The sequence below is a fragment of the Dama dama genome, chromosome X (assembly GCF_033118175.1).
Source record: "Dama dama isolate Ldn47 chromosome X, ASM3311817v1, whole genome shotgun sequence".
In the NCBI taxonomy this organism is placed as follows: Eukaryota; Metazoa; Chordata; class Mammalia; order Artiodactyla; family Cervidae; genus Dama; species Dama dama.
The window spans coordinates 112,920,940-112,943,953 of record NC_083714.1 but is presented as its reverse complement, the minus strand read 5'-3'; the positions used below and the strand labels follow the sequence as shown (position 1 = coordinate 112,943,953).

General features: G+C 38.4%; 1 protein-coding gene across 2 annotated transcripts in view; it reads right to left on the bottom strand.

The window, feature by feature from the left end:
• Positions 1-608: 608 nt before the first annotated feature.
• The window catches only part of MED14 (mediator complex subunit 14), a 60,870-nt gene continuing 38,464 nt past the window's right edge, over positions 609-23,014 (bottom strand). The window contains exons 19-31 of one of the 2 annotated variants that reach the window (XM_061137325.1): positions 22,378-22,469; positions 21,483-21,635; positions 20,994-21,263; positions 17,772-17,912; positions 16,100-16,211; positions 13,160-13,291; positions 11,027-11,209; positions 9,908-10,143; positions 7,635-7,814; positions 7,402-7,509; positions 5,943-6,068; positions 5,478-5,670; positions 609-2,918 (exon numbers count right to left, since the gene is read on the bottom strand). In XM_061137325.1, the coding sequence (XP_060993308.1) occupies positions 2,845-2,918; positions 5,478-5,670; positions 5,943-6,068; positions 7,402-7,509; positions 7,635-7,814; positions 9,908-10,143; positions 11,027-11,209; positions 13,160-13,291; positions 16,100-16,211; positions 17,772-17,912; positions 20,994-21,263; positions 21,483-21,635; positions 22,378-22,469 (2,000 nt within the window). In that variant the 3' untranslated portion in view covers positions 609-2,844. The remainder of the gene's footprint in view (positions 2,919-5,477; positions 5,671-5,942; positions 6,069-7,401; positions 7,510-7,634; positions 7,815-9,907; positions 10,144-11,026; positions 11,210-13,159; positions 13,292-16,099; positions 16,212-17,771; positions 17,913-20,993; positions 21,264-21,482; positions 21,636-22,377; positions 22,470-23,014) is intronic. The other variant, XM_061137326.1, reaches the window with a different exon arrangement.

Here is a 23,014-nt window from a genome sequence, read left to right as displayed (position 1 = left end):
GATACAATGAAATATACATTAATGTTTCTCCTTTCTGTTCCTTAAATTACCTGAATATAAGTTCTCTTGTAGTTTCCTGTGTATGATTTTATATCAGGAACACTTTGATGATAGTAAATGACTAAAGTAAAATGTAATAGGTATTTCTTCTGGGGAAGAAACCATGAAAGGAATTTCTTTTTTATGTTGAAATTGGATACAAATTTATAGTGGCAAAGTTTTATTTCTTGAAGTTATCAAATCAACCATGATCCAAAAAATGACTAACAAACCATTTAGTATCCTTGCTTTACAGGTTACTGTGTTAACTGCAACACAGTAAAGTTATTAGTGGAATTTAAATTCAAAATCATGTATATTTTAGTTTATGCCTGCACTTAGCTCACTCATTGTTAATTTTCAAACAAAAGGTTCAGCTCTTGCTATTAATAACTTGGTATGTTCTGGTAAAGTTTTTGCTTCTTCCTAATTCTGAAAATACTTATACATTCTGAAATGGCATTTCAGCAGATGGAAAAAAGATGTGGCAAATCAGGACCAATTTCTTCAAGGTTAAACCAGACTATTCGCCAAAACATCTTCATGAAAATTAACTAGAGAGTTGTTAGTTCTCTGAAACTTGTATAAATTTCATTTATTACTGAAATTACTATAATCACATTGAAACACACTAAAAATCCAAACCATCAATTAGGAAAAACTCCTATGGGTATCCAGTCCCTTTGATTGAACTTGGTTAACAAAAGAGGTAAAAGACATAGCTTGTGATGAAACTTAAGATCCAAATGCTAAGCATTTTCCAGCTGTAATAAAGTATGTACCAATTCCAAGTATCAAGTATGATAGCAAAATTCTAATTCATGGATTTACTTTTAATAAGCATCAAAACCAAATTCTGTTCACTGAATCCTATCTTACTTTTGATTTGTACAATGCATTCAGAGATGAGTTTAATAAGCAAAAAAGTATTCACTGAATGCATCATGTTAAAAATGCAATTAATATTTCAAAACCACCCTTAAAAGGGAAACTCTATTAATAAAATTATTTGAGACAATATTATCCTGCAGATAAAAATACATTTCTTGTATACACATGTATATTTCTACATGAAAGAAAGGATTCAACTCCAAATAGAAAAGGGCTGACCCTGGATAAAATCTCAGATTGCCAAACTGACATGATTACCATTGTAAGTTGAACCAAATATAGAAGGATAAAAGCTAAGTTATGGGAAGGATACAAGTTTAGTCACCTGCTTCCGCAAAGTAGCAGAGTTGGGGGTGAGAAGCAGGAAATGAAGGCAGAAATAAGACATAGAAGAAAAGGCAAAGAAGGCCTCAACTCTGACCAGAAATGAATAGAGTCAAGCAAAGCTGAGGACAGATATAACTGCAATGAGATGCCTGAAACTAGAATTTGGTAATTGACAGTCACAGAAGCTCAATTAAATCATCTTAAAGTAGAATTAGACAAAGCATCTAAAATTTCATGGAAAACCAGTAGTACGGTGACCAGACAACTCAGCATGGTATTACCATTTAAGAAACTTTCCCAAATAACATCAAGTCTTCAGAAGACCTTTGCTTTGGATCATTCTCTTTGAAGCTTAAAAAAGTTCTCGACTGACTGGGAGAGGCAGCATATTGCTCCAAAGAAACTGCTGAGATGGGTCAGTAACAGAACCTCCATTTGACCCTGGACAGGTCCTGGGTCTTGGATTCTTCAAGCTGAGTGGACTGTACCAGGTTTCTTCCAAGTAAAACATTTTCTCATTTTGTTGACAATAAATTAAATTGGGATTGTTTAGAACCACCCCAGTTTTGGTGAGAAAGGCAAGGGGAAGAAGTTACTCAAGATAAAGAAACATCACAGAAATTTCATGCAAGGGTCCAGCATTCAAGTTCTTCATTTCCTAATGAATGCTGTGTGCAGAAGTATCCTGTAAACTACATTTGCCTAACAGAAAAGTTCCCACATCCTCAGCAGAGAATGACTGCATTATTTTGCATCTTTGATCAATATGAACTACTCACTGTCTCTTCTCAAAGACTGAGTTCTTTTTTTTTTTAATCGAATTCCTACACTGAAAGACAACCAAGGTGCTAAATGTTAACCATCAGTCAAGTTAGGAATGTCTGAAGAAAATAAATTAATCTTGAAACAAATAAGCAGATGTTTTGGTCAAATTTCAGACATATATTATTAGAAATTACTTACTGGCCCCACCAGGTTAAAGATAAAGGGAGGCCGAGAAGTCTACAGAGCTGATATACACACAAGTGAGTGTCACTGTTTTTGTGTCTTTTTTTTTTAAACCTAGTTTTATTAAATATTGCTTCTTTGGGGTGTGTTTATAACAACTCCCAGAACATTTTCATGTAAGGATTCAAAGCGGTCATATTAAAATACAGCTTCAATATAAAGTTTATCACAGTTTTACAGTATTCAAAAATGACAGACCTGCCTTAAAAAACAAAACAAAAACCAAAAAACGACTATTACACCCAAAACATAAGAAAACACTTAAATAAACAAGTTTGGCATTTCCGTAACTTTATAGTATAAAACAGAATATTAAACCTATTACTGGCAAACGGACACTGATGTATTACCTAGTTTGAAATGTGTCCCATTTAAACACACTATACAAGTTAACTATACAAAAGATTGATGGTCATTTTGATGAAAGAAGTGCACCCTGAAAATTTTTGCCAGTTTAGAATATTTAGCTCTTAAAGTCAAAAAAGTCCTTTTTTCTTTTTTAAACTGAAGGCTGAATTCAGATTTTTTTTTTGTTGTTTTGTTTCTTTTTCAGCCTTCCTGGTTTAAAAACAATAGTGTCTATGGACGCCCACCAGGGGGCAGTGTAAGATTAGCCATTAAATCACGAACAGCTGCAAATATTGTGCATTCACCTGCAACAGAGAAAAATGGTCATTAGCTATTCGCAATACAGGAAAGATGATAACACACTGGTGGGGTAGGGGTAGTTAAATCTAAAATTAGTAAGAACTTTAAAGATCAAAACGAAAGACTAAATTTTAACTGCACAGCTTATAGGGGATTAAGCTTTGGTGTTAGGTATTTATTAGATGATACTTGGTTTGGGTTTTTTCATCATGAAGACATTTTGGGCAACTCCCAGTTAGATGTGAATTTAAGCTAATATGCCTAGAGTTTCTCTACAGAAACACTGGAGCATTGGATAAGCCTCTGAAGCTGGACTTCAAGGCTACTGATGACCTGTTCTTGAATCTAATGAAAAATCTAGTTTTATATTTATGCATTAGTTACAACATCAATGACATCCTTCTGCTGTTACATTAAAGGCCGGGTAACTCCTGTGATAGCACTGTCTTAACAGAATCTTCTGTGATGACAGAAATATTCTCTATGTGTGCTGTGGCTACTGAGTACTTGTAATATAGCCAGTGTGACTGAGGAGCTGAATTTTATACTTTTTATCTGATTTTAACTAACTTAAATTTAAATAGCCAAATCTGGGGAGTGGCAGTTATACTGGACAGTGTAGGTCTGTGACATCTATTGGAGTTTTCCCCAAGATTTCAAGGAACTGATCAACTTCTGGAGTTCAATGTTAAAATCAATTAATAAAAGTAAAGTGATTCCTCCTTCACCAGGGGAGGAAGTGATGAGTCTGGGAGGAGGGAAGGGAGGCTAAAATATGGCACACCAACAATCCAAAAACAAGATTTGTGTGTGGGGGGAGGGGGGATTGTAAGAGGTTAATGATTCATCCTCTCAATTTCCCCTTTGCTCCAAGAACCAAAGAGCCTGCGCCTTTTACTCCCTGTATATGTAAATTACAAATAGTTCAATACAGTTGACCAAAACCAGTTGTAAATATGATAAATCCCAAACCTGATCCTTTCCCTGGAGCATGGTCTAACGCCGAGAGGCTGCGAGTGAGGGAAGTAAAGACCTCAACTGAATAATGGCCCTCCGGCAAAGAGCAGGATGTGCAGTGACCCTGTGCAAGTCACTGCAACCTTCTCTCCAACCACTGGCAAATTAAGGTACACACAAAAAAAAACCCCCAAAGGTTTAACCAGGCTAAGGTCAAATAAAAGAAAACTACTCCCAAAATATCTCAACAATTTCTTAAATAAAAGAAGTTACATCTTTTTCTTTTTTAAAAACCCATTTTCATTATTGATAGGGAGAAAAACTTGCCTGATCCCAAACAGGATCAAAACATTTGTTCCTTTAAATTTTAAATTCCATGAGACATAATAATGATAGTCATTTGCTTGTGAAGGAATGGTGTTTGTGATCAAGGTTATACTGAAAATATAATACATGCTTTGAAAATGCTGATAGCTTTAAACTTTGATACTGAAGGACCTATTTTGAGCTGAAAGAAGAGATAAGTCAAAGGATGAAAGCAGGAAATTATAAGAAGTGGAAGAAGCATTACAACAAAAGCAGCACACCCTTCTCTACTGCCCAGTGCGTTCCTTATAAACTATGCTTTAAGTGAGAACTTGTCTTTGTACACAATATGGGGTAACAAATAGCTGAAAATATAACTTCTCCCATGATCCTGTGTCTAGTAAAATTTTGAAACTGTGGTAACTAAAAAATGTTTCAGAGAACAACTTCCCCTCATTTAAAAAAAATGAATTCTGTTATCATACTATTCTAAACAGAAAGATATAGAGGACTTCCTTAATATTAGATATAAGCAAAATGTACTTTAATTTCCTTAATGTTAGAAACAAGTAGAATGGAAGGTATGTTCTCTTTGCTGAGCATTATGTTTTATAACCAAAAATTTAGCACTGCCAGGAGTTCCAGGTTAAGCACAGGCTACTCCAGTATTGAAGGGACTGTGTTTATATGCCAGAATCATTCTGGTCTCCTTGAAAATGTTCCGTTTGAGAGCTTCACTGTGCACTTGGTGAAAAGGTTCACTTGCACCCACCTGACACTTAGATAAGAAGCCCAAAAAGCAGGATGCCATTTGTATCAGCTTTTATTCTTCACAAAACATTTAGGAGATACAGAAATTTGGATGATATTATTCTAGTCATAACTGAACCATGAAATATGAGAAACCAACATGCATTTCAACTTGGTGATGTACAGAGTGGCAGGTATCGATGGTGGGGCAGGAATTCACAGCCATGGAAAATTCTATCATCCTAACCTAGGGCTTAGTAGCAATGTGTGCTATAAATACAAGCTTCTGGCATTAGCAACTGGGTCAGTCCTAATAGTAAATCATGAACAAAAATAAAGTCCAGGCAGCAGAGACGTGGACAAAACTGAAGAGCCAGTGAGAAAGGAAGAAAGCGACAGGCAGACATTAAGAGGGCCACGGCAACCAGAGCTCTACTACAAGGATTGGAGGGGTGAGGTGGGTAACGAAGAAGCAGAGGGGAGAAAGGGTGGCCTCTCAGAAGAACGTTTATAACATATATGCAATAAAATATCATCTACTGGTCATGTACCTTGTCGTGGTGGGTTCATCTCTGCAAACCTCTTCAGAATGTTGCTGACCATCATGGGAGCAGCAACAGAAGAGTTCTGCTGCCTGGGAATGTCTGCCTGCTGGGTGGTACCTGAAGCCATGTCATAAATTATTGGAACTATAATACTAACAGGTTCTTGGGGAGGGACTGATGTCTTCTGAGTCAGCTGAAGCTGTTGACATACAACACATACAAAAGAAAATAAGAACACAGTAAGAAAACAAAATACTTACTGAAAATGATTCAAAGGTACAGTCATTTACTCAGATTAAAGATACAACAAGTAAAAGAAAATTAAATATAACAAAAGAAATGACCAACAACTAAATACTATGATTAAGATGCAACTGTGTCACACAATTACCAGGTTCAATATATTTCTTACTACAGAAACCAAGATTACATGAAGTCTAAACTCACACATACACACCAGGTGGTACTTACAAAAAATAGCATTTTGGATTTCAGCACCACAGCAGGTGTCCCAGGAGGTGCAATTGGTGGTGCACTGGGAGGGATCGTCAGGCAAAACTGAACGTTCCATTTTAGCTGTGTTGCCTGGTCAGGAAACTGTTTCGGAAAAAAAAATCATGATAAAATCATATTAATGTTTAAAATTATACTGTAGTGTAGGTGCCTGAAACTGGAATTTTATACTCACTTATCAATAGATCATGAAGTTGATAACCTGCATTTTTCAAAGGAAATACACATGTGAAGTTGCTAACTGAAGAGTCAAGCTCTGGATTTATGAGATATGTTCCCTTTCCTTTCCTCCCACTTCATTAATCCCCAAGGCCAGTGGGTTCTGCTTCCTCGTTGTCTCTGATATCCATTCCCACCTCTCTATTTTCACTGATGCCAAGGAGCTGAGGGATCCATAACTTCTCTCATGGCCCCTGTAACGGTCCCTTCTGGTGGCTGCCTCTCCCAGTCTACCCTTAACACCACTGCCAGCCAAATGTCCTAGAGCACAGTTCTACTTTAGCTTACAAATTCTCAGTGACACGCAGGGATCCATGCTGCCCCAAGCACCCCCACCCTGCCACCTAGGTACCAACACTGGCATTCAAGGCACTTCCTAACTGGGGCCAGTCTAGACTTCCCAGTCTCATTTCCAACTCCTTCCCTAAAAGCAACTAGTCAAACTGTATTAATCATTTTAAATTATATCTACTGGAGCTTTTTCAGTGACAATATTTACTCCTTTAAAAAATCTCAAACGGATTTTTTTTAAACATAAATAATGTTTCCTATAGCCTATCAGAGCAGAAGCCAAATGCTGACACTATTAGCAAAGGGACAGTGCTGTCCCAATATTAACAGTAAAACACCAACTGAAAAAAGGAGTGAGGTATTTACAGTTACCCGAAGCAATGCTAGAAACATTAAAATGAAGGACTATTGTAAAACTGGAAAAATAAAATTGGCTTCCACCTGGATTCCAGCTATATAATTGTACACTTTCATAGGACAGAAGAGGCATTAAAAATTTCCCCAGAGAAGACAGCTTTTTCAGTAAATGGTATTAGGCGTGGGAGGATTATTTCATGATCTAAGAATAGGAAGAAGATTATTTTTTTTTTTTTTAGGAAGAAGATACTAAATGTATTTGGTTTTGTAAGAGGGAAGTCACTGGTAACTTAGGTTACCTATGGGGAGGAGGACTAGACAGCTGGACAAGGACGGATGTGAAATTTCCCACTGTCTCATTCTAAACTCAAAAGATACAAGAGGATTGTGTTACCTACCCAAAGACAAATAAAATTTAAGTTAAAAATTAAGAAGAATGCAAGAGGAAAATGCAGGTACATAATGGTGAAAACCAACATATGCTCTCCCACCAACTCCAGCCTCCTCTGATTGACCTGGCTAGAAAAGTTTGTCTGTCTCTGTAACTTACCAGCTCTAGCTTCATAATATGCACACAGTCTCTGAGGATGTGTGTAGGAGCTCCTAACAGCTTGGTGAAAGCTATTAATGTATTGGCTTTAAATGGCGGTCCTGCAACCTACAAGGATAAATAAAGCAAGTTAAGTTACTCTTTTTTTTTTTTTAATTTTTTAAGTTACTCTTCATTCTACCTTGATTCTATTTCACTGAGTGTATTAAAATTATGCATTAAGAAACACATACTCTTGTTTCAAAGAATTTCTCCAAAACTTGAAGTTCGTCAGGTTTCCACTGTCCTGCATTTTCGGGTGTCACTTTTAGCTGAAGTGTTTGGTTGGTTTTAGGACTAAGCGCTACTCTGCATTTCAGCGCATCAGTCTTAAACATGATCACCCCGGGTTCATTGGAATTTATCAGCTGTAACTGCGAAACAAGAAGCATGCATCAAATTAACATATGAGGCAATATGTAAGTCAAAGAGAAAATGTAATTGTAAGTAGATAATTGTTTCAAAAGGAAAACAACTAAGTTGAGACCTGTTCCAAAACAAAAGTATCTAGGCCTTGAGCACCAGCAACTGCTAACCACATGGCAGAGAGAGAGGTGATCAAACATTATGTGTCTCTTGATGGAAGAACATAACACCACCTATCAAATACTCTTGCAAAACAACCAACTTGAGCCTGAATTCAGTAGTCAGATCCACAGGACTGATCGACATTACAAAAATATGGGGGTCAAAAGAGCATGTCAGGTGATTCCAAAGGGATGTGATCACCAAGGCCCAGACGGTGAGAAATTCTGGAGGACAAATGATATGGCTTCTTCAACAAATACATTATTTAATGAGAAATAGAGAGGGAACCTATAATTTAAAAAGGACTTAAAAATGTGTGTGTATTCTGATTCAGATGGTTAAAAACTGTCACAACTTGGGAAATATGGACACCAACTAGATAACTGGTTATAAAGAAACCATATTTATGATGAAATGATGTCAGGAATTTGCTGTCAAACAATATGAGAGGAGGAGTTATAGATGAAATAATATTAGTGTCAGTTCACTGTTGAAGGTGGGTATGAGAACAGACAGGTTCATTGTATAAGAGAATTATATATTCTCTCTACTTCTGTATATGCTTAAAATTGTCCACAATAAATTTTAAAAAATGGTCCATTAGAAAAAAAAGAATAAAAAGTTCAATTACAGAATGTTAGATCTGGATTGGGACATTATGCTAGCCCAGGATTGGTAAATATAAGTTCTATGGTTTCTGCTGCAACCACCCAATGATGCCATCATAGGTGAAAGCAGCCACAGGTAATAGGCAACTGAATGTGTGTGGCTGTGTTCCAATAAAACTTTACAAAGACAGATGGAGGGCAGGACTTGGCCCCTCTGCACACGAGCAAAATGAGGTTCAAAGGCTTCGTGGCAGAGGTGAGGCTAGATCAGGGGTCTGAATGATTGCCATTTTAATGCTAATTTATTCAACTTATGTTAAAACTTATTTCTTTCAAATTCAAATGTAAAGGTTGCAAAATAGCTTGGTGCCATCTGTGGAGAGGCTATTTTAAGCATTCACCATTCTGACTACCTCATTAACATAAGTATCAATAACAATAATTATTATAAATAATGTATAACTGAATACCAAGACATTATGTAAAGGTTTTATATAAAGTTATCTCAAATTCCCACAACTGCTGGGAATTAGGTAGATACTACTATCTATTTTTATCAAAAAGGTGAAGAAATTTGCCCAAGCTTATACCAGCCAGCGGCATGTCCTGGCTACAAACTCAGGTAGCCTGATTCTAGAACTGGTGCTCTCAACTCTGAACTATTTCCTAATGGTTATCACCACAGGATAGAAGTCTTTCTACAGGAGTTTGAAATCCATTCAACTGCTCATGTATTTATGAAGCAGCTTTCGGGGCTTTTTCCTGGTAGCTCAGCAGTAAAGAATCAGCCTGTCAATTCAGGAGACACAGGTTCAATCCCTGATCCAGGACGATCCCACATGTCGCAGAGCAGCTAAGCCCGTGTGCCACAACTATTGAGCCTGTGCACTCAAGTCCAGGAACCACAACTACTGAAGCCCACACAGGCTCCACACACACAAAAGCAGCTTTCATCCTTTTGTGATGAGAAATAACTTTAGGATCACAGATTCAGAGTCAGCCTGCCTGCAGAAGCATTCCAGAAGGCAAGTAATTACTCATGTGCTATTCTCTGCCAAATCAGACCCTGCGTACACTTGTCTCATGGTATAGTGGAGATCTATCTCCAGGTTCATGTTAGCCACAGTACAGCGAATTCTAAAAGAAGCAACTTGTTAATGAAGAAGGTAAAGAAAACAGTGGATCCACTTTCAATGCTAGGGTGGGGAGAAAGCGTAATTCTAACAAGCAGGTTAAAGGAGGTGAGGGAACAGTTCAGATCCTATTCTGGGAGGCATCTGAGCACTTGACTTGACAATCACCACCCAGGAATTCACCAGGTACCCACATACCGTTTCCTGCTGAATAATTCTTTGAAGGTGGCGTCTCATGATGACTGATCCAAGGAATCTCTCAAGTGGAGAACAAAGGTAACTGCCTGCCAGGCCAGGCACGAGGCCTGGCGTTGGAGAGGGCAGCAGCAAGATGTTCAAGGCACTGTGAGTGAGGATGGTAGGGATGGAGGCTGCCCAGGAGCGCTGAGGTAGTTTACGAGGTGGAGGCATGTTTGTCGGCATCGTTTGGGAACCTTTTGGGAAGGAAAACATCATCATTTTCTTTTTAAACAAATGCATACTATCTCACTGTTCCCTGTTTAGCTTTGCTTTTATATAGCAGTCTGTACTGTTTGTTACTCCTTGTGGTGTAACAATCACATAAGCTTCCTTACAGTTACTTTCCTCCTTGCAGCCAGGTCCCTTGCAGTGTGACTTTATGGCAACTCCTTCAAGGAGTGATGTCTACTTCTTTACTTGTATTCTGGGCTCACTCTGTCACTTGCTGTGGCCTACAGAAGGCACTGGAAGTGACACGGTGCCAGCTGTAGGCCTAAGCTTTTACTCACTCTCTTGGAACCCTCTCCAGCCCAGGCGAGCAAGCCCATATTAAATATGAGACCACACAAAGCAGAGAGAAGCCAGACCCCCACCAACCCAGGAGCTGACCACAGATGCACAAGTGAGCCCAGCAGAGCCTGGAAGATCATCCAGCTGTGCTCAGCCCAAACTGCCAACCTGCAGGACGGCAAGCTAACATATAATTGCTGCTTTAAGCCACAAAAAGTCATGCGGCAAAAGCTAATGAACATATCTGTACAATTCTTCTGTATTAATCTGCATAACGATGCCAGTTACCTTGAGGTTATCTTTCAAGGTCCAGTACTGCAGCTAAGTTAGCAGTCAGGACAGAGGTACAAGACTCTCCTCCAATTCTGGAGAAAACATTTCCCTTCTTCTGCCCAACTTTGCAAATTAACTATCATTACAACCAACTTACTAAATGTATAAAAGTTTAAGTTGTTAAGTATCCTTATTAAGTCATGACTTTCAAATGTGAGGATGGGATAGGATGATTAAAATAGGTCATTTGTTGGTTATCCTAAAAGCTCACATAAAAGTGTTGATGACACTCACTTGTTCCAGCTCGAGGGGAATGAGAAGCATCTGGAACTGGAGAATGTAGTGATGGGTTGGCTGGTGACATCCCAGGCATGCGTGTTGCTGGTGAGGGGCCAGACACTTGAGGAGACCCTGGCCAGTTCCCTCCTCGGCCACTTGGTGACACCATAGTGTATGGAGAACTAGGGTCCAGGGTTCCTGCAAACAAGTAAACAAATGGTTTTCAAAACCTGTATTTTAATACCTGAAAAGTATTTGACAACATTCACATGCTTATACCCTATGTAGTGATAATTTTATTATTTTCTTTCAGAAAGATATTTCACTAAAGCCTGATGCACATGACACATTTGATCTCTACTTGGTATAGTTTTTGTACTTTTTAACATGATACAAAAATTAGAAACATAAAAAAAATATTGAGAAAGGATAAAATTTACCTTTTCATAAGGTTCAAGATGTATAATACATAAGTCTCCTTTAGACTATATAGGAAATACTATGGTTGAAAAGATAAAGAGAAAAAAAAAAAACCTCAAAGCTCCATTAAGGGCAGAAATCTTTTATTTTAAACTAACCCTGACAAATTATGTTTTTAATCTATTCAGAGAAGGCTGGAGAGAGGGAATTTTTCATTTTCTTTATTTAGTAAAAGACACAGTAACTAAGAAATGAACCAAGAATCAAGTTTTGAAAGCAGTGACTTCCTGAACAATCTCAAATTAAAATTTCATCCTGCAGATACTTTTAACATATTTACACCCCTTTGTAACCAAATGACAAAATGAGAAAACACTACCATATATCAGAGAGTAAATGTTCCTTACTTAATCTTACAAATCGGTAAGAAAAAAACACAAGAATATAGGCAAAAGATAAACTAGCAGGCGTAAAATAAGAGACATGAAAAGACTAATGAACATAAGAACTTCACTAATAATCAAAAAACACACATTGAACAGTAAGATGACATTTTTTACTTATCAAAGTGACTGAGACTTCTTTAAAAATCACAATACCCTGTGCTGCCAATGATGCAGGAAAACAGACATTCTTGTACGATACTAGAGGAAATTGGCACAGCCTTTCAGGTGAGCAATCTGCAATGTTTCAAAAGCTTTAGAATTTCTCAAACCCTGTGAGACAGCAATTCCACTTCTAGGAACTTACCAAAGGAAATAATCCTGTGAGCAGAGAAGACACCACTTTCAGTTGTGAAAAATTAGAAACATTCTAAACGTATCATATTAGGAGAGCAATTAAATCATGGTATGCCCAGACAAGGGGATACTATGAAGCCATTAGTATGATGATATAGAGTTTTTACTAACAGAAATATTCCTGCAAATATTCATAGTAAAGAGTAGAATCACAGGTGCTACCCAGCTGTACAACCTGAGGAAGCTCTTTATGTTCAGAACTGGCATGGGATTCACGATTTAGTTAAGTGACAAAAGTAAGGCACTGAACACGGTGTACAGTATGCTGCCATGTACATAAAAGAGAGGGAAAGACCACTCCACATAAAACAAGAATTCATGAGAAATTAATAGCACTAAATGCCTTTGGGAAGAGGAACTACGTGGTTTTGGTCAAAGGGAAGGGAAACACCTGACTGGCTACCTCTTCTTTATCTATTTGAACAAATTCAAAATAGAAATTTTGAGTTAAAAAATTCAAGTCTCAAAGCAATACATATGATAGGGTCCCAATTTTTTTTGAGGGGGTGGTGTTTGAGCAGAGAGACAAGAAGATGGGTAGAGAGCAAGCTACAGCAACAGAGATTCAGGCAAGCAGCAGGTACATGACAGGTCATGTGAGGGGGGAAAGAGTTCAAAGCAGACAGACTAAACTGGTAGATCTCTTGGTGGTGTTATTAGCAAAAACCTAGTTTTTTCGTTCTTTTTTTGGGCTGAGCCACGCAGCATGTGGGATCTTAGTTTTGAACCTGCGCCCCCTACTGTGGAAGTGCAGAGTCCTAACCACTGGACTGCAGGGGAATTGCCAGGAAAAACATATTTTCTTTTGCTATTCCCCCAATATATAAGTGTTAATTTTGCAAAAAAAAAAAAAAAAAAACTTTTATTTCACAAAAACTACTTTCACATCAAACTCTTATGCTCTAACGATTTCTATGTATGGACTCACCATGTGGACTAGCAAAACTGGCCCCTGGTCCTATTGAGATTCCATGCGAGGATGGGGGAGGAGTTGGAACAAATGATGCTGGTGATGGGGCTCTCAAAGCCCCACTCGGGGAGCTGGCAGCATGCAGATTTCCTAATAAAGGAAAATAATTATAGATGATCTTGCAGGACACATATTATGTCCTGACCAAGGACCGCAAGTTAAGACTATCTACAGACTAAAGAAACAAGTAGTAAAGCTCCCAGAAGTAGCACAAAGAAAAACTGGAACAATTTCACCACTAAAAGAGAAATCAATTCCATGGGGCCCCAATTCTAGCTCTTACACTGACTAATGCTTTAAAAAAAATATATGCAGTGTACTTTTTTATTCACTCATTCACTCATTCACCAAAAAGGCATGAACATCAATGTCATGCCATGCATTGTTGTAGGTACTTTGGGATGCAGCAGTTAACAAGAGACAAAAATTCTTGCCCTCGTGGGAGTTTATATTTCCAGTATAATGAGAAAGACAAATATATGTCAGGTTATGCTAAGTGCTATGGAGAAAAACAGGGCAAGGTAAGCGGGATATATCGTGTGGTGATGGAGGTAGGTGCTGCTCTTTATATAGAGCAACTTCTTCAAAAGGGGCTATGTGGGCTGAGACATAAAGTGAAGGATGAGGCATGAGGATATCCAGGGAATAACACACTGAAGGCAAAGAGAGGAGCTAGTGCAAAGGCCCCAACAGTAGCAGCAGTTAAAGGTAACAGGGGGAGGCCAGTGTGGCTAGAACAGCGTGAGCAAGGTGGGGAAGGGGAAATGGAAGACAATTAGGTCAGAGAGGTGGGAGGAGGGTCCCAGATTTCACAGGGACTTGTAGGCCGCTTTAAGGACTTAGGGTTTACCCTGAAAGAGATGGGAAGCCACTGCAGAGTTTGGAGCAGAGGAGTCATGACCTAACTTCTGTTCCCCAAGGATCATTCTAGCTGCTGTTGAAAAATAAGACTATAGGGCAGGGGGCGGGAAAACCAGTCAGAGGTAACTGCAATTACCTAGGTAAAGATAGTGACTCGGGAAAGGGTGAAGGCCAAGACATTGAAAAGTGGTTAGGTTCTAGATAAAGTCTGAAGATGGAGCCGACAATATTTGGTAACTGACTGACTGTGGGTATGAGAGAAAGGAGTCCAACACTACTCTTACAGCTTTGGCCCAAGTAACAGGAAGGAAGAAGCTGTCACTTGCTGAAATGGGGTGTCTATGGGAGCAGCAGTATAGGGGACAGCTGGAGGGTGTTAGGAATTTAGTTTCAGCTGTGCTGAGTTTCAGATGTTGGTTAAACATCTACCGATACATAGAAATGCTGAACAGATAGCTGGAAAATAACAGGACTCGAGTTTAGGGGAGAGGCCTAGATGGAGAGATAAAAAACTGGGAGACATAAGCTTAAGGATGGTGTTTAGTTAGCCACAGGACTAACTTTAATTTAGAATTACGAAGGGCAGGGACTATGACTACCAAAACTATGAATGCAACATTAAAATACTTACTACATTACCATAATTATCCTCAATACCAGCAGTTTTCAAATTCTCCACTATTATGTAAGAGAATTTCATATTTTTAACGTTATATAATACCTAATGCAGTATTAGTTCAATACAGTATCAATTCAACATTAACATATTTACATTCAAGAAATATGTTAATTGACTTAGTTAATTTTTATTGACATATCTAGCTGTGTGACCTGGACAAGTGACTTAACTTCTCCATGCTAATTTTTCCTCTGTTAAATGGGAAATAATAGGACCTATGCCACGGGTTTGCTCTGGAGATTAAATGGGTAAAGTACTTAGAACAGAGCCTGGTGCACAGGAAGCACTACAGAACTGTCTGCTACTGTAATTATTTCAAAATAATCATCTCTCCTTCTATGCGAAACCAGTCTCAACTCACATCCTAGAAACCCCCTCCCCTCAGGGCCTGGGTCCCCGCTTCCCATTCTCTCCCTTGCTCCCCAGCTGCTCCTCCCTAGGATCCCACACTGTCTACTGTTGGAACTTCACAGGGGCTGAGTCCCCCACCAGCTCAGCCTTCGGGAACCTTCAATGACACAATGATCCAAGTCTTCACCGGGGGTGCCACCAACTCCGATGAGCAGGGAAGGGCTCATCTACCCCCAAATCTCATACCAGTCCTCCTTGCTAGCTTGAGCTAGCGGAGCTTGAGTAAGCAGGGTAAGCTTGAGGAGCAGGGCTGTTATTGGGCTCACTGCTGAATCCCCAGCACCCAGCAGCATTAGACACACAGCAAGTGCTTAAAACATACTGTTTTAACGTACTGAATTAACAGTTCAATTAAAAGTCTAAATCTGGCATTCTCCAGCCATTTTTACATCGCACTTCATGAGGCTGCCCACAGAGCCATTTTGTTCATACAAGCAGGCTGTGCCCTGCTTAACTCTGAGGGTGGGGCACCGTTCACATACACCAGGGCTCTGTCAGCTCCTTCTGTAAGGGGGCTTTTCTGTAAGCAGTCATTGCAGCAGGAAAGCAGTCACACACACTACATACATGGGTGTGGTTGTGTTCCAATGAAACTATTTACAAAAGCAGGTGGTGGGTAGGACATGGCCCACAGGCCTGAGTGTGTCAACCTCTGACATAGATCACGCTGTGACACAGACCATGCTGTGATTCCTGGAGATGCACCATGAGTCTGGTTCTGGGTGACAACCCTGCCACTTAATTCAAACCTTTTAAAAGTGCTCCTGAATCACAAACACAGATTTCACAACCTTGCAATAATGAATAAATAGCAGATATCTGGCCATAGACTAGCAAAGCAGTTCTCTCTGAAGTCTCAGGCTACATGTTATAGGATTTCTTACTGTATGTGTGTCTATTTGGGATCTGAAAGTTGAACATGACAAAGAGAAGAGTTAGTATCTTACCTGGAGACTGTGTGTGCATCATAGAGGGAGACTGGTTGACTGTGCTGTGGTAAGATGTAGGGGGTGAAGTAAGAGGATAAGCACCTGATGATCCTGGCTGCTTTGGAAATGGCTGAAAAGAAGAAAATTCCTTGTTGGTAAAATGGCCAACCATGTAGCAGATGCGGGCGTGGCTTTCCCCAATCAAGAGCTACAGTGTTAATTAACATTTACATGTCACTGGTTATCAAATAGGAAAGGTGAGGTGTGAAAATGCCCCAAATCCACACCAGTGTTGCAAATTTTAAAAAGCTACCTTTCAAAGTGTTTTAAAAACAGCAACGTCCTCATTCCTGACCTTGCAGTACCACTACTTTATCCCTCAAGATGTTTTTTTTTGTTCATTTTATCTACCAAATCACGGATTCATCAGTATTATTTATCTACCATTTCACTGATTCTAAGATCAACTCCCCCCACATTTTAACATCTCTGAAATTATGGTGTGTCTTCCAATTCATGGAACGGTACAGTCTAACTGGCAGCACTGTTTCAGGCAGTACATAAAAACAGTGCACCTTATATTGGTGGCATTTTAGAGTCAGTGAAATATGATAGTTCAACCTGATCCCTACTCACCTTCACCTTCATCTTCAGTAACAAAAAACCTAGGACAACGTAATTCTTCCAAGTCTATTTTTTTAACTAGAGTATGAGTCACATACAACAAAGCACACAAATGATGAGGATTTATAAACGTAACTGCCACATAAGTCAAGATACTGAAGGACATTACCAGAACCCGAGGCCTCCCTCCTTCCAAATCTCTTATCGCCACCCACCTTCCAAATCTCTTATCACCTCCCAAAAGGTAAGCAGTACTCTGACCTCCATCACTTAAGCTTGGTTTTGCATCTCATATAAATACTGAATGTACTCCATTAGAGTTTGGCTTCTTTTGTTCAACACTGTCAGTGAAAACCACTGTTTTGTTGCATGGAGCAACAGCATTTTTCTTTTCTGTGAAGTGTTCCAGTGTATTCACTCACTCATTCTTCTGTTGCCGGTTATTTGGGTTGTTTATAATTTTTTGCATAAATAATGTTGCTATGAACATTCTTGTGTTCTCCAGCTGCATTTCTGCTGCGCATATACCTAAAGTAAAACTGTTAAATCACAGGCATGCATAATGTTCAGCGTTAGCACTCTGAATACTGCTAAACACCACGGCAAGGTAGCTGTACCATTTTACACACCTTCCAGTAGTTAAGTGAGAGTTTCAGGGGTCCTGATACCAAATGTTGGCAAGGATTACTAATTTTTTTCCTTAAAGCCATTTTTGTGGGTGTGGGGTATTAACTCACCATGGTTTTAATGTATAATTCTGTGATGCCAGATAAGAATGTTTACCTTTTCTGTGCTTACTGGCCATTTGGACATCATCTTTTATGACCACATGGGTGACCACCCGAAATTATTTTAAGTGCGTGAGTCTAAGGTTAATGCTGTCTCTGGTACTATTTACTTCCCTTCACTAGAAGCCTCCCTCTGTCTCCCTTTGTCATTATTTTTCATATGGCTATCTTGGGTCCACCAAGGACCTCCTCGCCTTTTAACAAAGAAGTGCAGGCATCTGTAGAACCTGTTAAGTAACACAAATGTGATGCCATGTGCAATATCAGTTAGACATCACCTGTTGCTGCGGTGGTGGTTGGAGTTGTGAGATTAAAGAATCCATCATATCTCCTCCAATGGGAGACGGGGGATTATCGTCCTCATTTACAGACCTTCTTCGAGCATCCTGATTGCTGTCAACAAACATATTCAGGAATGTCTATGGATATAAACAGGTAAAATTTAGATTATTTTATCTAACTTTAGTAAGATATTCTTAATCATTTAGAATGTGTTAACAGAGACAAGCATATCATGTCTATCTCTGAAATACAAGTTTGACACATGGCCACCATTGTTAGGCCAACCTAGAAGAGATTGTCATCGTTTTGAAGGAAAGAGGAAAAATTGAGGAAAATGGTTAAACACAACAATAAAAAAATCTAAGTTAAATGCTGTTATGTGAACAAAAGTTAAAGAAAGAAGTACACCCTGGTCAAAATACTTTATTAATTTCTGAATCAGAAATGTGGAAAAGAATAAAAAGTTGCATGGCAGGCATGTAAACAACTTCAATGACTTGGAAAGTTTCCTATTTAGTGAGAGTTCTCACTTTTTAAGCCAGCAAATATGAAAGAGGAAAACTGAAAAAAGAAACTAAGCCATCTTTTTCCTTTTTATTTTATGTAACAGTCTTGAACTATCAAGAATGGGATAAGGGTATGTTTCATAGACTATGTCATCAAAAATTAGGCGAGGCTAACAGAATTTGTGTCTCAATCACATATGCTTTTTAATATCCTCTACCTTCCCAATCTTCAAAAATATAGATTATAAGCTTATCAGAATTACTGAAAAGTTTTTAAAGGTACATAGTCTGATTTCTAATTAAAGGTAATAGATTATTCACAATACTCATTTCATCTTCTCTCAACACCCCTCTGAAACTCCTAAAAGAATTTTTTAAGCAAAAGTCACAAAGACAAAAAGAATGGGATAAGAGAGAAACAGCAATAAATTCTAGGAGGCTGCAGAGCAGATGGCTGAGTGGTAACTGAACTATCCAATGTGAGGAAGTCGTTTCCTAAGCAAGCAGTGGGGAAAGCCAAGAAGCAAAGCTATTTCCACCCAGATCTCCAAGATACACAGGAACCGACAGCATTAGACACCTCTGGAAATGAGAATGCAAGAGACTAAAAGCAGAAGGACTGGGTGATCGTCTCTTTACGAGACAGTGAAACCCTCCAGAGCCTCTGTCCTCTCACTGAATGAAGCCGACCTCTACCACCTGGCAGAAGGCCTCTGATTTGGGGGACTCTAGGATCAACTGATAGCTGGGGTACCACATTAAAAACGAAGATTAAAGTTGCCATAATGAACACTGAGAATACCAGTTTCCTTCTCTTATTTCATTTGCCAAAAATTGGGAGCCAGAGCACAACAGCTATGCAGAGTTCTGATATTCTTCTCCTGGTCCTCACACTGGCCCAACAAAGAGATCTAAAGCTACTGACACTGGGAGTTACCCAATGAAATGGCCCAAGCAGATCGTCCTGCAGTGAAGATCACAGTCAACAAGTCTCACCTTCAAGAGAGGACAATGTAGCCATATAGAACAGATGTCATAAAATGAACTTTGAGAAACAAAAAGAGGTCTCAAATTTTTTCTTAAAAAGATGGCAAAAGAAGTTCTTGATGGAAATCAAAAATAGAAGGATTGGGGGGAAAATGAGGAAATCTCCTAGAAACAAAGAGATAAAAAACAGAAAAGAAAAGAAAATCAGAGGTTATGTCCAGGATGCCCGACATCGGAATAGTGGGGGTACCAAAAAGAGCTCACAGAGAACACAAAGAAAAAGACTTGAGGAATAGCATAAGGAAGTTCCCCAGAACAAAAGGATGTAAGTTTCCAGACTGAAGGAGTCCACTTGTTCACATACAGTTGAAGAAGTGGGATGGATTAAACGTCTCAATGGTCACAATAGAAGCTAGAGGACAATGGAGCAATGCTTTCAAAATTCTTACAGAAAATGACCGCAACCTAGAATTCTATATCAAGCCCCTCCCTCAACTAGATGAGGTTAACTAAAGACACTTGCGAACACACAAGGTTCTCCCAGGGAGCAACGTAAAGTATTCCACCAAAACAATGAAGTAAAACAAGAAAAAGAAGTGGGGTCCAAGTCACAGGGCAAGCAACACAAGAGAAATGAAGGACTCTCCCACTTCACTGCTGTTCTGCAGATCCCTAAATCAAAATTAGGCAAAAGGTCTGGAGCGTTTAGAGGTCAGAGACTGTGGAAGAGACGGCTTCAAGATGAAACTGATAAGGTATCCGATTTGTGAACGTACTGAGGGGAGAGTTACATACATGGGAGAGACTTTAAGGCTGTTAGTGGTAAGTACAGAGAGAGCTAGTAATTTTAATTAATTATGAATTTTTAAAAGTTAATAATTCCCAGGAAAATAAAATGTTGAGCAAGAAAGGAAAAGTAATCATAGTAAACTTGGTAGAACAGTGTTATAATGTTCATAATAATGTGAACACTGAAAAATTATCTAATTGAAACTGCTACCCTAACCATATTGCAAGGCTGGAGGAAAAGAAGGCAAATGTGTACTGAGAGTAGCCTGGAAAGGGGAAAGGGCATATAAGAAAGAACTAAAAAAGAATTAAAACCTCCTCTTCCATTAGAGTCAGATAATGTCCTTAACTAAGAAGTCAACAAAGAGCAATGAAAGAATGCTATTTAGAGGTAAAGGTGTGAATACCATGAGAAAGAGCTGTACAGAACGGCAAGAGTAGGACTAATTTTCAATACAAGCCATTTGGAACTATTAGACTCTAAACTATAAGAACATACAATTGAGCTATCATACCAATATCTCCAAGGATTATGGCCTAGGACTCTACATTTAAAAAAAAAATATCACAGTTGAACTGATGCTCAAAGCTTCTCAATATTCACTGATAAAGGCTACTTTCAAAGTTCCTTGAAACTCCAAATAGCAAACAGGACTCTCTTGAGTACCTTCCACCTTACTCATTACATTGTAAGGAAATAAAAGGACATTTTATCATTTCATATACATAGGCACAGAATTTCTAGCTCCTTCAGAATAAAGCTACAGAGATGATGAATTACTACCAGATGTAGTTACTACTACAGGGAGTAGTAACATGGCTACTCATTAAATTTAAACAGGAAATCGTTGCTTTCCCTCATTATTTCACTCTTAAAGGAATTGTTTTAGGGATCCCATTTATATTTATTAATTCTCCAACACTAAAGTCCATTACCTTGAGTCCTGGTGCAGGATAAAAACCTTCAACTAACTTGCTATTATCAAAAAGACTATAGGCCCCATCCCGTATTGCCACAACACCTCGACTTCGGCAGTATATATCAATGCAATACATGTTCCTGAAGGCCAGTCGGATGTGGGTGGACGACTGTGGCAGGATGGAGAAGCACTGGTAGGCAGTGTTGGTTCTCTGGGTCAAGCCCAACATTGGCACAGTGGGCAGTTTGTTGATGGCATTCAACGGTGCCTGAGTATCAAACAGTACCTACAAGGAACAAACATAGTGAGAGCAGCCAGTTTCTGTACAGATGCTAAAACCTCAGAATCTTCAAGGCAAAAATCATCACAAATGAGACAATCTCCTTCTGGCACATTCTGTAAAAACTTTCTCATCATTAAAGATGAGTTAAGTCCACATGATTTTTTGAGGAGTTTTATATGACACACTGAGTCTTATTTTTAAACAGAAAATAAAGTTAATTACCTGTAATAACTGAACCACATTTGGTGTTTTGTTGAACATTTCTTGAAGCTGATGGAGAATGGTATTGTGACAGTTACTGCATCCTGAGTTTGGACCCACAGTTCCCAAAGAAATGTGAAATTTCTGATGTATGGAATTCCATTGGATACTAATCTAAAGCAAAAAGATTATGCTTCAGAAACCAAGAAAGGAAAAGATACAAGGAGAAGAAAAAATAATCTTTAAACACTAAGGCAAAATGCCAAAGATCTAAATGAGGTCTTTTTGGGAAGCAACTTGTTAAGATTAGACTCTGTAAATTCCAGATGTGCTGTCACTATGGATCAGTACATTCACTGAGTGTGTGAGTTAGCCCACTTCTGCTAAATTTCTGATATTACTTTATGTGGAAGAGTTCAGAAAGAAACTAGCTAGCTGAAATTTGTATACTAAATTTCTAGGACTTTACATATGGGGTGGGGGAAAAATAAGAACTACAGATTATGGGGAATACCTTCAAGATTAATATAGGATCAAATAATGTTAACAATCATGTGACTAAAAGCGTAGACATACCGTATTGTTCAAGACCATTTGTACATAATCTTCATTATAGTAATCACGCTGCTAAGTAGATTTGAAATCAGTGAAGAAAGAAACACAAATACCAAAAGTACATTACGTTGCCAAAACTCTTTAAAAATACACACTCCGAAGAGGGTATAATTTTTGTTTTCAATTTTTAAGAGTTAACCATTACAAAATACTATAACAAAGTATTTAAAAATATCATTTTATCCCTAATTTTTACTTGTACCCTCAATTATTTCAAGAAAGTTTTCATAACTGTTGAATTCTTGATTTTTTAAGAAGACTTATGAGAGGAACTTTAGTTCTAAGTAATTCATAAACTTACTGAACTTCCCTTGGTGGTTCCATAACACAAGATAAGTTTTCGGTAATTATAAACACGAACTTCTGAGAAAATGTTTAGATGAGTGGGTATGTCTAAACAGAAAACAAAAAGGAATTTAAGATTATACATGCAACATTTTAAAATATATATGTGAAAAAGAAGAGATCTTGGTAATATTATATGCCTAGATAGAAAGGTCTCTCTCTTTATAACTTAGTTTAAAAAAAAGAAAGAGAAAGAAAACAAAAAAAGATCAACAGCATAAATAGCAGGCTCCAATTTCCATTTGGACTGACCAGGGCAGGGCTGGGCAGCGGGGGAGATGTACTGAAGCACATTCAGGGGTTCCAATTCCAGCCCTGTCTTTTACTAGCTATGTGAACTTCAGCAAGTTTCTTTTAAGTCTCTGACTTGTTTTCTTCATTTGTGACATGAGGAATGGTAAATTACCTCCCTCATAGGATTACTGTGAGGAATGAATGAGTTAATACAAGCAAAGTGGTTATTACATTATGGCACCTAATAAATTCTCAATAAGCACGACTATAATCTTGTATACCTATGTGTATGAATATATACAAATTGTAACAGTAGCTGTCTCCTGGGGAAAGAAATTAAGTCTGAGGTAAAACAGAAA